The sequence below is a fragment of the Genypterus blacodes genome, unplaced genomic scaffold (assembly GCF_046128005.1).
Source record: "Genypterus blacodes isolate CSIRO-AG114 ecotype Tasmania unplaced genomic scaffold, CSIRO-AGI_Gbla_v1 ptg000059l_1, whole genome shotgun sequence".
NCBI lineage: Eukaryota > Metazoa > Chordata > Actinopteri > Ophidiiformes > Ophidiidae > Genypterus > Genypterus blacodes.
In genome coordinates this window covers 1,794,390-1,812,039 of record NW_027466871.1, presented here as the reverse complement: position 1 = coordinate 1,812,039, position 17,650 = coordinate 1,794,390, and the positions used below count along the sequence as shown (strand labels likewise).

At 40.6% G+C, this 17,650-nt stretch overlaps 1 protein-coding gene across 1 annotated transcript; it reads right to left on the bottom strand.

Moving 5' to 3' along the window:
* Positions 1 to 1,826: 1,826 nt before the first annotated feature.
* LOC143003214 (palmitoyltransferase ZDHHC3-A-like) lies at positions 1,827 to 16,445 on the bottom strand. Its single transcript, XM_076153744.1, has 7 exons — positions 16,271 to 16,445; positions 14,705 to 15,123; positions 14,280 to 14,404; positions 13,681 to 13,777; positions 13,121 to 13,202; positions 11,149 to 11,279; positions 1,827 to 4,000 (listed from the first exon to the last, which is right to left on the bottom strand). Exons 2-7 carry the CDS (start codon positions 15,047 to 15,049, stop codon positions 3,794 to 3,796), a joined length of 987 nt encoding a protein of 328 aa, XP_076009859.1. The 5' UTR covers positions 15,050 to 15,123; positions 16,271 to 16,445; the 3' UTR covers positions 1,827 to 3,793.
* Positions 16,446 to 17,650: the final 1,205 nt, after the last annotated feature.

Here is a 17,650-nt window from a genome sequence, read left to right as displayed (position 1 = left end):
CTATCAAAATCAGTGTCCTTTAAATATGTCCAGTTTGGGACATGAAAGGGCTGGTGGTGTGAGCCATCATGAGTCATGATGTGAAACTGTGGGATCCATTTCTTCTCTGTATGCGGTCCTATTAGCCAGTGGCTCACACACACTGAGGCATTGAGCTGTGAGTGTTGCCTCTCTTCCACCTCCTCTCACCTGTAGAAAGAAAAGAAATGAGAGTTTCATATGGACCTTTAGCTGTATTCCTCCCACTCAGTCACGGCTTCAGGAAAATACTTTGATCAATGTACTTACAAAGCACTTTTGGTCGTCTACATTGTACGTGTATCCCCAACAAACAGTACTGACGGCTGTTTTATGATAGAGATAAACTCTAAACATCATCCAGTTTTTAGAGCTGGGCTGTAGGCTAAAGGGCTACATCTGCTTTGCTACCTCATTCCTATTTAGCACTTTTTCCTGTTATAATAGTTCTGCTTTAGGCTGTAATGAAGAAAACACGACTCCTGTAAAGTGACCTAACCCTGAGAGATAATAACACCTACATGAATCAGCACAGAATGGCACTAGGCGTGATAATGGAGGGACCTTTAGCTGCATCAACAGCATGTCAGTCCTTCATTATGTCATCTTGTCGTCTTTTCATTTCAAGTTGAGCCGGATGTGCGACGGCGTTATTCCTGCTAATTCTTTAAGGTAAAAAGTTTGTTGGCATTAGACTCTCAAAATGTAACATTGAATGGTTTGTTCTTTCATTTCTGCTGATCCAGGGTCACGCAGGAATGTATTGTTATTTATAAAGAAGTTACATTCGGTTTGGAGAACTAGGAACATTGGCTTACTAGTGCACCTGAATGAGTGGTCACACACTAATGCACCCTTTCAGGCATTTAATTAAACTTGCGTGTTCTTCTATTTTCTCCTGCAATGTTGTAAAAGTAGAAGTTTCAGTTTATCACAGGCAAAATGAGGTAAAGGCCCTACCTGTGTCAGCCGATGGAACAACCTCCTCACTTAGGGGACTAGAACATTCTGACTAAAGTAGTTGCTATGACGCTGAAGCAGAGTATTTATGTACGACCCTGTGTACACTGTTGTTCTTGCCTTGAAGCCTCACCAAGGCTGTGCTGCATGTTATTCTGTTCATGTTTTTTCATTACATCCAGCCAGGATATCAGCACAAGGATAACGGGTGTAGCAACTCTCTCTACATGAGAAAACAGACACAGGGAGATGATTCACACTTCATTCTGCAGGTAAGCGTAACTGGTAATTATGAGTCACATGTTTGACATTTCTTTGACATTTCCCTCACAAATCTCGCAAATTAAGAAACATTATTATATATCATTATTCTCCACTATTTCCTAATAAGCAGGTAGTATATATAAGACATTTTACTGTGAAATAACAGCCTATAATTTACTTTTTACAGTTTCCTTACGTCATTTAACAGTATATCACTGTTCATTTATTACACTTTCTTTATTGAAATGTCAAGTATATTACTGTTAACATTTTTACTGTTCTCTGCCGTATTCCATAGTTTTCATACTGTAACTTATATCAACAGCCTCGTACTGCTAAATTCATTACAGTACTCAACTGCACCATGTGAGCTTCTGGGTGCTGTAGTTAAAATTGCAGTAATAAACGGTGTTTCTCCTGTCTTTCAACAGTCTCTACAGCAATCTACATCAACAATTTCAAACAATGTGTTACAGTAAAATCATTTAGATTATATTTATATTACTGTTTATTGCAGCTGAATGTTTCATCTAAAAATACAAATAAGTGCTATCAATAAAAAGGCAAGGACAAAGGACAGGCAATGAAAATTAACATTTACTTTATATATTAACATTATGAAAGGGTTTCAGATTAACAGTATATTAACAATATGTACTCAATAGCTGCAAACATTGCAGAGTGTTCAAAATCAAATGGATTTCAAGAAACAGAGAGGAGAGAGCGATATCACTCTGACCTGTATGAAGTCCTAATCAAAGTCCATTAGGTTCTTCACAAGACCTGCTCCATGTGCACTGATCGAACCCCAGTTGGTTGATTTTGGTTTCCAAAGACCTTTGTTACATCTTTTTGTTCACTACAAATTATAAAAATCAGTCAAGATTTTCGTTTGAGGTGATGTCAGGCAGATAGCACTTCCTATTGGATTACCATTGAAGTCATTTTGATGCTTAATTTTAAAATTAAAACACTTCAAACTTTCATATAGGGAACTGTACTCCTCTTACTAAAATTTCAGTAATTCAAATATTCTCTCTGACTAATGACTATTGGCAGGGGCAGACGGGATTTGAAATATATGTTTATTTTAGAATTTCAGGAAAAAAAAAACACACAATGACAACAGATTTGTTAAAACAATGTAAACACGATAGGGCCTGTGTTATCAGAAACCATTTGACTAAGAGCCCTTATCCAGCAGCTTAAATAACCGTACACATATATGACGCATGCTTTTGTGTGATCATGGCAATCATAACTCAATGTGTACGATGAGCTTTTCATTACACAATACCAGGCATCTTCCCCACGCGTGCACGTCTGTCTGGACCCTTAAGGCACACAGTGAATGAAACAAAATCATAAAAGGCAAGAGGCAGCAAAGTGGTTGAAGGTTGTCCTCTCGTTCAGTGCAGATTGGTGCTACTGTGACTCAGAATAAACACTGGTTCTGATAAATCATCTATACAGGAATCATCTTTACAGATACGTCATCTGAATCCTTGCAACTCCTTGGTTTTACTCACTAATCTACAGAATACTAGGTTGCCATGATAAGTTAAGAGGTATCGTTAACTCCTAAATGTGTGTTAGCTGCAGGTAACAGCTTATTGCCTTTAACAAGTGAGATTCACTTTGCATGTGTAAAGACATCACATTTATAAAAAGACAGTCAAGGGAGGAGATGGACATTTGAGTTAAAAATCCAAATGTGCTGCTCCGTTATTGAAGATATGGCTGGAGTGACATTGGGAAACAAAATCAGACGTGTCAAAAGTGATCATATTCCTATACATGTGATGAGTATTATAGTGTTATATAAGTGTAGCCTATACTTAATTTATTATCTCAACAAAGGAGGTTATGTATTCATCTTTTGTTTGTCAGCAGGAGGAAATGGATCAATGAAATATTGCAGATAGATGGGATTGGATCATCGAATTTGAGGTAAACAACTTTTTGAATATTGCAAGATGGACATTTGGCATTTTTACTTACTCCAACACCTTGAATTATACAAATTAAATGTTGAATGTATGTGTATCCTATGGACTGTGCTCCAGATCGACTCAACTATCTGCTTAGACAGGGCAAGGTCACATTTATAAATAAATACGTTTGAAAACAAGACAAAGTTGCCACTAATGTATAGCTGACATGCTGATTCAGCAGAATAAACAGTTTGGACATATTTTAAACCGGTCTGGATATACGAGTGGATCCAGCATATACAGTACATGTTCAACCAACTGACAGAATCCATAGTCACAAACCAACCAAGTAATGACAGTATACGTCTGGCTTTATAATCAGATGGGTTTTCCACATGGACAGATTATGACAAAACACTGAATACACCATCTCCAAAATCTAACAAAATGATAAATAGTATCAAAGATTAAAAAATATCAATAGAAATTCAATTTTGAGGTGATTTTTTTCTCATTTAGAAAGCACTGATTGATTTTTTTTTTTGCATGTGTATACCCAGGGGTAATGGGAGTAAAAGGCACAAGTGGATTGATGGAAGGTCTTCCTGTCTCCATTGCTAGGCAAGCGGTATCTCTATGACATCCTCCTCGATGATCTCCCCTTGCGGAATGATGACGTGGTCTGCAGGGCTCTTTTTGCAGCTGAGCCCGGTGAAGGGGCTGCACCAGGACAGAGAGAAAGGGCCACCAAACGCCACGCGCATGGCTTCCCAACACGGCACCTTATCCCACTTCCCAGACTCTCCCTTCAAACGCTCAATTCCCTGAAAAGACACGAGTGCATTGAGATGAAAGGAGCCTCAGCCAATGAGGACAAGATTTTCTATCATGTACATGCACTACCAATAATAACTACAACACAATGTTGATGGCAAAGCTGCAACCGTTTCTAACATGACTGACGAAAAAAACAAAAACAGAATTTACTCAAAAGCCAGAATTATTTCCTGCAATTGACTAGCCCGTACCAGACAGGTGTCTTTGTAGTATACTAGGTGGTCGGGTGAGGCATAGCCCATTAAGTGTGTTGTGTATGTAGGAATTTCATAAACAATCCCTTAACATGTATCGTTTGCATACATAATTTTCCCAATACAATGTTGTGTTGTACCTATACAATTATAGGTATAATTTGGATAAGATTGAAATGTATGCTTGGACAGGGAACACATTAATGGAATTGCTCTACAGTAACAAATCGAGCAAAATCATGCAACAACTTAAGTGTAGCAACGTATTTAGTTCTGATCCTGAACAATTTATCATGAGATTTCTTTCTTTTTATACTAGCAATGATAAGAACAAGAAACCTTTTGTCTGTGCTTGTTTGGCGTTTATCAGCTTTAGTGATTGCCCCTCTGAGTGTTTTATCGATATCCTCACATGCCTAAGATTTAATAAAACGCTACACAAAAAGCCACATGCGTCGCCAAATAAAGGTTAGCCAAGATAAATGGGAAATGAGGGGTCATGCACTGCATCACAACACGCACAGAGATCATGCTTTCATTACGTTTGTTGGATCTAAAACACACAAAAAAAGAAAAAAGAAAGCAACGGAATTTGATCTGAAACACTTTAACCCTTTGATTTCAATCGGCATGCTTGTTGAGCTTGATGAGATGAATAACATGACATCTGCTGCAAGCTTACCTCTGTCAAAATTTAAAGAGCTGCCTGCTTCAGAAGCTTTACACAGTGAATTATCAATTGAAATTATCAAACCAGATGCATGAGTGTGGTGAGAGACAGCACAGGAGAGAGGTGAACTTTGGACAGCGAAGTGCGAGTTGAATGAAAGACACGGAGAGACTGGAAATGGAGAATGAATTGAATTGAATGAAAAGAAGAAACATTTTTACGATTTAACATCTGTGGTCTTACAGGTAACTGGTCTTGTTTTAGTCTTGAAGACATTTTGACACTCTTCCAGTAGTTTATTCAGGTGATTTAATGATGGGCAAAAGCCAGGCATTTATCCTCTCAGTGTTGTCATCTTAAGTCACTGGAGTAGTTTAGAGTCACAAGAGTGAAGGTACAAGCTGCTCTACAATACTGGGGTAGAGATACGGCAATTAAGAGATGTGTTCTCACATTCTCCTGTTTACGGATAGTATTTCAGATTGACAAGTTCTTTAACACCTCTTTCAGACTATGTCTTCAAATAAACCCTCCACAGATACACCAGTACAATTGTATGTAACACCCTTGCTATAAATCCTGACAAGAAGATATTCTACCATGTATGTAACGATAAATACCTTCAAGCTCATTTAAGTCTTTGAGTCTCCATGGTAGAACAGTTGTTGTTGTTAACGTTGCACCAAAGAGGTGTTTATTCAACTCAAATGACACTGGCAGGTCATCGTACTTAGTGGTATCTATTATATAAGACTGTACTGTGTTGATAGGCGTGTCTAATATTTTTTCCAAGCCACTCGTATACCCTGGAATAGACCAATGGACCATTACCTTTTCTAGTGGTTGTATTGTCCCCTCAGTGTGAACTAAACCAGCTGCTTAGATGAGTGGTAAAATGTCTTCTAAACAAGCCCAGCTGCATTGACAAGTGCTACTAGAAATCCAATTGACCTCCATAGACAAGGTGCCAAAGCCAGTGCCGGGTCAGTGTTTGTCTGGGAAAATGCCACAGTCAAACTAACGTAAGTGGTGCCTGGTGCATTTTCAATTGCTTTCTAAGTACTAGACAAGTAGATTGTTGGCGCAAAGATGTTTCCTGGCTGATAGCAAGGCTCTTCGTTGCAAACATACGTGCTAGTAGGGACAGACACCAGCAAGGGAACCCTGTCTTTGGAAAAGCACCATCTTCAATGTTATTATACCATCAAACAATGTGAAGTCACACAAGAAAACAAGCACATAAAGTCAGAGGTTGCATTGCAGCTGAGAAGTATTTATTCTCTTTGCAAGTGCAGTGATATTTCAAGAATATTTAGAAAGAATCAAATTTTTCTGTTAAAAAAAACACCTTCACCATCATTCTCACCCACAAGACTAAACACGATCATACCAGCAGCATTTCACCTACAACACTAAGCTAATCTCATTCGTTCCATGTATTCTGATAACACAGGATACACACATCATGTAAACCAAAAAATAGCATCATAAAATTCAGATTGGTTGACGGAGGATAAAATCTGAAATGATACAAAGAGTTAGTAGGAGATTTGGTGCAAATGTGGATGATGACAGTAGGGAATAAAATGCTCTGAAGTCGGTGCTGATACTGTCCAGCTATAACACTACGGATGCATTATGGTGCATTTCAGGCTAATAAGGGTTGGCCCCTACTGTTCCGGTATTTGAATTCTCATGAAATCATCGTCTTCTTGGGTTGGGAGGAGTTATCTTTCAACTCATTCAACAATCTTACAAAAGGCTACCTTATCCATTGGTAAGTTACTGACACACAACCACGTATATAGGAGTATGAAGGACAGAAACGAGTCCATTGAAGCACTAAGGTCATTGGACAGTTGAAATTTCTGGGCTTAAGAGAAAGTTGGACTGTCAAAGCTGGAAAATAGGAGTATTTTTTATGGATCTAACTGTTTTGGCAGCCTAATATTTGAATAGTTGATCAGAAGAAAGCAGCAAGAAACAAGCAAGTACCCAAATCCTTGAACAGTACTTGGGGCCAGCCTTATCTACGGTATATTTAAGGTGGTACATGTCGACTTGACACACACATACACACCTTTCCCCTCGACAATTATGTAACTGTTGGGTTTGTTCAATTTGGCACTTGCAAACAACACCAAAACCCTACAAGGGCTAAAAGCGACACACAGGCAATTACACACAATTTCATGATTTTCAGGAAATCCACGTCTGACAGATGTCACTAACTTTGGTTTTTGTAGTTGTAGCATTCAGGAGATATTTGGCATTTAATTATGTATTGGTACAGTGTAAAGATAGAAGTTATACACTGCTATAACGTAGTGTATATGGTCACGCCTTGTAAGATCAGTACATTTCCTTTCCATGACTTGCAGATATATCGCTGTGAAATTGTTGAAATGGAAACATTGCATTGCAAACTGCCGTGAGAATGCATCCACAGGATAAAACAGGATAGTGATCAATGAAACATCATAGGGAAACACTTCCTAAGGCCCCATACAGCATAACAAACTTGTAACTTATAGTTCTAAGAGGCCAAAGGTTCCATAAATCTAGAAGGATCAATCTCCAAAACGGTACAACTTCAAAAAAACAATGTCTGTGACCTTGTTTGGGCTTGAATTCCTTGAAAATTGTGTAAAATTGCCACTGTATTGCTGTAAGAGAAGAAGGGTTGTTTCAATTGTTGATGAACACACAAACAGACACACAAAACAAAATGGCATGTTGACAACGGTCAACACATTAAATTTTGACCCAAAAAAATTCACAATTCATGAAAGACAAGTTAAGCTTGATTGTACTTCATTTAAACATTTCATTTGCCACAATTCAGCAAAACTTGTTCTGACCAAAGCAGGCAGGGTTTCACGGATGGTAGTTTAGTAAGATGAAGGTTGACATTAAGACATCTCTCTGCCTTCTAACAGTGGGTTTGGTTCTGTCAAAGATTTATCAAAGATTCATCAGTGAGAATGTTCCACACTCGAACAAGAGTTTTGGCCTATTTTTGTGTGTTGTCTCTTTTGATAACACCGACAAAAACAACCGTGTCATTACGAGTCATACAGTCATTCGTTTCTCTTCATGCATAATTTAGTGCATTTACCTGGACAACATCAGGTCGAAGAACACATTGAATACAGCATTTACAAGGAATTGTGGGTATTGCTAAAACAGATATTGAGTCAGAACTTGTTAGCAAAATGGAAATTAGTTATCAAATGTTTCCTCACCAATTGGATGTTATTTAAAAAGGGGGCTACACCAATTTAACACATTAAACATCAGATAATTGGTCTTGGTGAGTAGGAATTGCTTCTCTAAAGTAAGATTTAATTGATCAATGCTGTCAAATTGTTTTCTGTGATATCAGTTCAAAGGATCAGCTTTGAAACTAACTAATTTCAACAATAGCCAATTATAAAACCAAGGAATTAACCTGTGAGGTTCTTCTCCCGAACCTAACCCTAAACTGTCTTGACCTTACTTTAATTTTCCTGCAAAACAAGGGGATGTGTAAGTTTATACATTTTGTCCAGGTGTGGAACATTAACTAAACTATTGTCTGACAAGAGGAAGACTTCAAGAAAAGCAACAGAGGACACAGGGAAAGAAAAGAGAAGGATTCTGTTATCAGTAACAGGAAGGAAAGCTCAGAGTAAATCTGATTAATCACAGAACCAGATCTTCCAAACATTATTGAGAACCTGAAAATTATTCTTTTTCTCTGCAACTCGATGCATTCAAGGCAAAACAAAACACGTTGAGCGCACTTTTGTTGGGAACACAAAAAGCAGATGAAAAGCCATCGGCGGCTGAGTGGGAGTTCGTCTCAAAAACAATAGCCACAGCTGAGTTCAGTAGGGTTGGGGTAGGGACGAAGGTAACCCTCTCCTCTCCCCGAGCTCGTTCTCTGTGCCGAGCTCACACCACATACTGGTAGGTCTCAGCCTTCCCGTGGTCAGGGGTGGAGAAGGGGCTAAACCACAATAAGGAGAAAGGGTGTCCAAATACCGCCCTCATGTTCATCCACTTAGTTTTTTTAGCCCATCTTCTCTCTTCCTTTTTCAACTGCTCTATGCCCTGAAAACGAGAGACAACCAAACTTCAGTGGGTGTGCTTTTGTGACCCACTTGGTGATCAACTTATGGTTCCAGTCATCCAAATCTCTCATTTAGACAATTTTGAAGGGACTCCTACACAGCAATAAAGTTGAATAAAGTCCTGTTGTACATCTCTGTGTTGGAGTTTCACATCAAACTTATTCTCCCCTCAAATTAATAAAATCCTAACTTGGTCCTAGAGTTGCAGACAAAAAGAAATTCAAAGCAAGAAAGAGAAGATTGTGGTTTAGTGAGCTAAAATACAGGCACATGTGCACGCTAAGTGTTTGTAGGACGGCATCAAAGAGTACCGAGTCCTCAGATTGATTCCATGAGGTGCATGTTTCAAACCATCCAATGGAGAGCTGAGAGGCTGCAGGCTTTCAGTCTAACTGTAAACATCAACTACCCATTTTCACAACTCCAATCAGATGCTATGTTTATATACACATGTTCAAATTTCAACTCTACTCCAATGAAGGCACTTTTTCAAGCATCATGTATTAAAATGTGCAACAAAACAACTTAACTTACCACAAATCCCAGCTCTACATTATGTGTTTGCAAATCCATTTACTCAGGCATGGAATTGTCGTAGTTGGAGTGTGTCTGTATATCCTCACCTCATGGATTCTCCCTACAATTCCACTCTGCGTCACGTATATTATGTATATTCATTGAAGATTGGAAATTGTAATCATTCCATCCGTGCATTTGTAGTTTCATTTCAGCAAAAATGACAGCGTGAGTTTGTTGGAACTGCAGCCTCTCTGCCCTCTGGTTTGACACCCAAAGCATTTCAAGCTCAAGCCAAGAGGAAGTAAGAACACCTACAATACAGGTTCAGGTATGACAAACACTTGGATTTGCACGGAGGAAGAAATGCTACATGGCACTGCTGTGATGACAGTGACATGGAACATTCATGAGTTGGACATAAAGTTGAAAATCAGCATTTTGTTGTTTCCTAAATCATCACGATTGAAATTCTGTGCTTGATCCCCTGCTGCATTTACACACATTACTTATGTAAACAACCCAGCATCAGAAAACAGGAATAACTCAGATGGATCTAGTTTATGTGTGTGTAGAGTAATTGAACTGGAAGTAAAACCAGGTTCCAATGCTGCATGAACCAAAGCACTGCATCTTTTCCGCCTGTCCTCACTCAGTCAAGCTATTGATTGGCTTAGTGAGGACTAATTTAGCTCAAGAGCTGAGGGCTGAGAGAAGGAGAGAAAGAAGGCTTTTGATGCAGTGCTGAGGACCATCAAGAACGGGATGGGGAACCACTACATTAATGTAATAACGTAGTACCAAATTAAAGGAATACAACTCCACCAAATCAAAGAGCCTGGGTGGAGCATTACACCACACACAGTTAGATACTGCTGCTCTTCATCTGGCGGGGAAAAATGCACTGATTTTATATGCAGGGAGTGAAGTTAGGGGTTTGGCCAGTCACTCCAATAAGGCCATCAGAGGAACAGCAGTTGTGTAAAGGACATACACGTCCGTGATAGCTAATCCTCATACTTTGTACAACCGAAGGACAAAGCCGTTCCATCATCAAAACTTCCCTCCAATAATAAACACTGCTCAAAAGAATGAAGGGAACTCTTAATCAATCATCACAGTGCAACACATCATCACAGTAAATCCACCACAGGTCAAACCATTCCCTTTTTTGGGAGGTGTCCTGCTTTTGCCTCTCCATTGCACTCGTTATCACTTAGTGAAATTGGACAGTTTGACATCCCTGAAGTTTAACTGACTTGGTGTTACACTGTGATGAATATTTAAGTGTTCCCTTAATATTTCTGAGCAGTGCATTTGTACCTGTAATTGCAAAGCGCCATGTGCTATTTTTTAAGTTTGTGGAGATTGAATGAGCTGACAAACTGTTCTGCTGCCACATTTCCCTGCAGAGATACTGGTGTCACTGTGATCAGTATGAGCTATGCACAGTCACAGGAGTCATACATTTAATCCTTTCAGAGAATCCAACACAGTAACTGACTTGCAGTCAGGATCAGAGGTGAAAGGTCAATGCACTGTTGAAGAAAATATGGATTTAGCAGGGAGGAGTTCTAAAGAGTTAGGAAGAACAGAAGGAAGGAGGAGGAGCCTGTCTGGTCTCTTAACAGGTGACTTACGGTCTCGTCTGTACAGATGGAGTGGACCTGGGTGCCGAACATCACAGAGGTGAAGATGAGGAATAGGAGTCCCTCAAAACACAGGAGTATGAGGAGGAGGACTGTTGCTGGAGGAGAGAAGGAACTGCACTCTGGGGAGAGGGAGGGATATGTGGGGGAAAGAAATGCAGCGGCAAAGCAGAGGATGATCAGTAGTTTCTACACAGGAGAGGAAACTTTTGCACTCTATCATCTGTAGCACTACGTGACTCTAACAAATGTGTTGCTTAAGGGCCTAATGACTTTAAGTGAGGATATAAAGGCTTATCTCACATGACAACCCGTGAGCTGGACACTGAGTGGTGACTCACAACGTCACAGACTCTCTGCTGTGCTGCTGCACTTAAGACTCTGACACAACTCTGACCCATCTGCTGGTGACCTTTAAAACGCATTGATGTGTGTGAGACCTAAGTGATGACTTGACACACTCTTACTGGTTGTTATCTACAGTAGTAGGGCAGAAAGCGAGGGAACGTAACGTACGTGTCTTGCTCAAGGTCCGGTTGCTTATTGAGAAAAAGAAAGGAGGCAACAGGTAGACTAACACCTTGCTTTAAGTGGGCAAGGCAATTTTGTTCTCTCTGCTTGGTTGAATGTAACTGGATCGATTATAATTGAAGAAGAAGAAGAAGAATACTGTGTGCAAACAGCTGTATTATGGAACTTTCATGCAGGAGAAACATAACTGTGTAAATCTACAAACTGCACAGGTACGGCACAAGTTTGCAAACTGTTCTGTGATTGGTCAGAATTGAGAATTGAGCCAACTGTTTGCAATTCGGATTCACCTATTGAGTTTGCTTCACAGTGAGAACAAGAAAAGACGCTCCTGTTCATCTAAAATCACTTTTACCTTCCAAGTGGCCCGACGCCCACATGCCACTGTGTGTAGATGGGGTCAGGGTTCATACTAATCCAGTATTTAACTCTTTGTACTCTATAGTTGTGTTGTTACTTTAATGTTGCTGCTGTTGCTTTGTCATTCAGTCACACATTCTCTATACTATCTTAACCAGTGCTGCAACATTCCTGTATAATGCATTAACACCATGCATGAACGTGACTCCTTTGTATCGATCAAGCCTGAATACACAGCAAGAGACCGGTTTGATAAACTGCACGTATTTTACACAACATCAGTAATTCCCACGTTCTATTGTGTATCTATATTATCCATGAGTGGTGGAAACTCTTCCTACTAGGCCTGAAGCACTAATGCTACCCTGGCATTGAAGTGACCCTTAACCTTGTGTGTGTGTGTGTGTGTGCTGGGTTGTTTTCACTTGTACATGCACTGTAATTATTTAATGTAAACCATCACACAAAGGCTTAAAGGCTCTACAGTTTCTATGCCTCTAATGTCCGAGTGTCTTTCAGGGCAACTATGAATAGTACAACGTAGTGTGTGTGTGTGTGTGTGTGTGTATGGTCGTGGATGAATGCATGCATTCGCCCACAAGAGATTTCATTTGTGGATGTGTGTATGACACAAGGTCTTACTGTACAAAACCGGATGATTATACAGATAATAAAGCACATAACTGCAGCCATCTGTGTATGATAACTTCATTGAAATACAAAAGATGATCTAGTACAGATACAGATTATTGCCGTTTCCTCTTCCTGCTGGATATGAGGACATGACCGGCCTTTGGACAGCTTCTGTATGCGTCAGCTGCAGGAGGGCCGGAGCCCAGAGGGAAAGATACGTCACAAAGGATTAGATGTCATAGGGTTTAGTCCTCGGGTTCTACTCTAGTGATCTTAGGCACAAACGATCAAAAGATAGATTTCTCTAACGAAATGATCGGCCGAAAGAAAAATGTCAGGCTGGTTGGACCGACTTTGAGAGGTTTAAAAAAAAAAAAAAGAGGTTTAGGAATGAGGGGAATTGAACATCGATGTATGGAAACGCAAACAAAACACTCACTTGTCCAATCATCTTCAAAGCAGTACAGGAAGTGGAAGACCACCATGACCAGAGCGTGTAGAGAGACGAGTGCAATGTACATCTGTGTGAAAACCAGAGAATCATCAACGACACACTGCCATACACACCGACTGAAAAGTAACCAATGCAGTGGGGAGACCCAGCAGATCCAAATAACGCTTCTGATTTCCCAAAGAACTCTTCTCACAGATAAAGAACACTTTCACATGCGTTACACCTTCTTGTTTGTATTTTCCCAAAGTGACACAAAAATGCTGATGCAGAAGAAGTTGTTTTTAGCCGTTACTCTTGTTCACTATATTAATAATCTCTCTCAGCACACAACGTACCCATGCAGTCATGCTCTTCTGGCATATAAAATAAGAGAATAATGTGTTAATATGCGCGCGCGCGCGTGTGTGTGTGTGTGTGTGTGTGTGTGTGTGTGTGTGTGTGTGTGTGTGTGTGTGTGTGTGTGTGTGTGTGTGTGTGTGTGTGTGTGTGTGTGTGTGTGTGTGTGTGTGTGTGATGTGTAGATACACTCTCTCTAAAAAACTTACTGTGAAAAGAACAAAGTACTTCTGGTTGCTCTCTCCAACACAGTTGTTGACCCAGGGGCAGTGGTGATCCATCTTCCGTATGCAGCGTTTGCAAACACTTGAGGCAGAGAGTGACAGAAAAAGAACAACATAAAAATAAATAGATTAAAATGGAAAGAGTAAGCCAGAGAGCAGAAACAGTGAGACAGGAAAGAGAAAAAACACAGCACGACAAATACAAACAGGAAAAAGCTATTCCTAGAGATAAGTCAATAAACATCCTTTGTTGCAGCCCTAGATGCATGACCTCATCAAGTACAGCTGTGTACTGTAACAAGCCTCCAAAGTAAAGGACACTGACCTGATGAAGGTCAAATGTACTCTCAGGACAATATGCTAGTCTAATCTTTATTTTCAAAAAGTAGCTCGACTTCACTTCTTCACTGTTCTCAAACACCGCAGCTGTGAGCATGGATGCTGGTACGTGAATGCTTCATGTGGCAGTGAGATGTGTGTGTGTGTGTGTGTGTGTGTGTGTGTGTGTGTGTGTGTGTGTGTGTGTGTGTCTGTGTGTGTCTGTGTGTGTCTGTGTGTGTCTGTGTGTGTCTGAGCCTGCCTACCTGCAGTGGTGCGCTCGGTCAGGCTTGATGCTGCAGCACTTGGGACATTTGTAGACCACCTGGCCCGGTTTCAGCTGAAGGCTCTCGATGTATTCCTTAGTGGCGTTTCCTTTTGGCACGGCTCCCTTACGGAAAAATATTACAACACAGTGGGTGAGTCCAGTCATTCATTGGTCCTTCGTCACCACAATGAAATAAGTAGGCAGAGGCTAAACGTCCTACAATATGATACAATTGTACTTCAATTAATTAGATACATATTATACACTTTATGAAGCACAAGGCCTTGACATTTGCCAGCCTGACACAGAGACATAAACCAAGTGAATCAGTCATTTTAGTTACTACTTAGTTAATTTGTGAACACGTGTGTATAACGTGTGTAATCCTGAGTTCATCTGCATGTAAACAAAACTCAGACTTACAGGGTCAGTGCACATGGCCCTGAGATGTGAGGCGAGAGCCAGGAAAGCCAGGCTGTTGAACAGAATCCCGTTGACAATGCTGTACGTCAGATTCTTGGAGGGCAGCAGCATCACAAACAGCACCACAAACTCAGCATACAGCACCAGCATCCACGTGATGACAGCACACACTATGCCACAGGCGTCCCTGATGAACCACATGGCAGAGGCCGAGGAGGAAGTGATGACGTCTTTGGAGATGGGGATGCGTTGCTCGGCCTGTAGGAAGGTGGTGGTCCCCGCTCCCGCCCCGGCCTGCCCACGTCCGTGCTCCAAATCCCTGCATCTGTGCACGGGGCTCTTCATTCTTCATCTAACCTAACTACTTTGCTGCAACTGGACCTGCTGCACCTTCAGAATCCAGTCTCAATCACCACATGCTGAGACAAGAGGAGAAATGGATAGCAGGTCAGAGCCGTCCCAAATCGGATCTTTATGTACTATATGTATACTTTTTGAAATTAGAAAACATATGCTCAAATTTAGCTCATTGCTAAAATATTAAACAAATAAAATTAAAACTATTCATCTGGTCAAGTCATTGTTACAGCATTAAAAATGATCCTTAATTAATTCTCATACTGTATAAACTCTACTTCATTACAAATTAAGGGATCTGTAAAATAATCCCTGGCAGACAAAACGAAAAATCTGATGCAATCTGGCCACAACAAGGTAAACATGTCCTGATGAGTGCCACTGACCTGAGGAGGAGACTGAAGATACGTCACATAAACACAACCAATGTACTAATCCATAAGGAATAAACTCATGCTTTCAATGACTCAATGTGTATAAACAGAGAACATGAAACAGAACTTTGTACCACAGACGGTGGAGTAGGATTGTCAACCAATGATGTCAATCATTATGGTTAACATGGTATCTTGTTCTGTGGTATTACAAAGCCTTTATTTGATATGAAAACAAACATCCGAATATGTTTTGGCTCTTCCTGTTCTGTTTGACGGACTACAGAGAAACACGCTTTGATGCTTGGCTTCCTTTGGAACAGGGATGCTGCTCTTTATGCAGAGGGGATCTGCAGTAGTGCTGCATCGCTCTGCAGTCACTGGATCCAGGTGATCCAGTGACCTATGACCTGGGGGAGCATGCTCACTATCAGGCAGCACGACTACAAGCAGAAAGACGAATCATTCTTCTGGTAGTAAAGACATCGTTCTGGACCTCACAAAAAACTATCCCCAGATTGATTCATGATGTCTGCTGTGATGTCATCCTGTGTGTTTCAACAGTTGAGGGGTGGATGTGGGTCATTAGAGGCAGGTAGGCTTTACCTCTGTGCCCCCCTACAAGCTAGCACAGCGTCACTCCTGGCTGTTAAAGGCAACGACACAGCAGCTGTTCGTGTAAATGACCGCTAATTAAACGAATTCGCCATTCGACATCTTTAACGTTGCCTTGGACGGCGTTTCGGCCTGAAAGGTGCCGCCGAAAACCCGACAGAATCAAACCGTAGCTTAGCTTAGCTGAGCGGCTAACGAGGACCGCGGGTATTTTACTGACCTGTTTGCGAGTTCTTGTCCGTGTAGGTGACTTCGGGTGAGGAGGAAGACATGTGGGAGAGTCTGACAGCTTCTTAATCACATTAGGTGATATGGAATTCCACCGAAGCGCCGGTTAGAGATGAGCATCCATCCGCCGCCTGATAACTACGAGCCCGCTGCTGCTCCCCGCCCCTCCAACAACAACACGGCGTCACGACCTATACGAGAGCCAATCAGAAAGTCTGCAAAAGAGACTTTAAATAACATCTATCTATCTATCTATCTATCTATCTATCTATCTATCTATCTATCTATCTATCTATCTATCTATCTATCTATCTATCTATCTCTCTCTCTGTCTGTCTGTCTGTCTGTCTGCCTGCCTGCCTGTCTGTCTGTCTGGACATCATTTGGGACAGAAATGCTTTGATGTGTATCTCTGATATCCACTCATACAATGAAAGCCATTATAATAAACTTATAATTATGAACCTACTATATGCTGGATGCATAACATGTAACTGTTACATGTTATGCATCGAACATACTTTTCATCTAATGGAGGACGGGATGAAAGCTTCCCTCGTTCTCCATTAGACTCCAGCTCTGTTTGTAGTTCCACCTCCATAGTCATCAAAATTGGTTTTCTTTGGGAAATGCCATTAAGACGAAAGGCCTGGATTCAGAAAATGCTGCTATACATTTCTTAAGGACTATTATTAGGAAGTATAGTCTATACCTCCTCCTCCTTATTTTCCTAAGATTAGAGCCGCGCTACCACTGAGAACAAACAAGGTCCTGTCCTTCATGGATGTATGAAGTGCAATTTACATTAAAAAGCCTCATATCACTGTTTTCAGACTCATCTTCAAATGTGGCCACTTATGACAGAGACCAAGCTCAATAAAAGGATCCACCATTTCTCCTCGCTGTTTAGAGGCTCTTTATTATTGTATACATTTCCTTAACTAGCCAATTCCTTTAAAAAACAGCTGCATTGTTTTGCTAAATAGTTATGTTGTATTTTTGGCAAATGTTCCTGGATGACAAATGATTAAACCTACATACAGACACACAGGAAAGGAATCTTACTGAAACTGTCTTACCCCGATGTAGTTCCTGATTTTGGCATTGCATTGAAAATTAGTTTAATGCCTTGCTTTTGTTGACACTTTTCAGCCCTCTAAATGTTGAATACTGAACCCACAGCAACAACAATTACAATAAGAAGCTGCTGCATGGCGTCCTGTAAAAGCTGCACCGAAGAGATCATCCAACTAGCAACAGTGATGTCATCTTAAACTGTGAGGTTACCTGGTTCTCTTTATGGTTTTAGTTCTCTTCTTTTTCTCTGTCTTTGCTTTCCCCAAAAATGTTGACTCTAATTCGTAGTTATTCC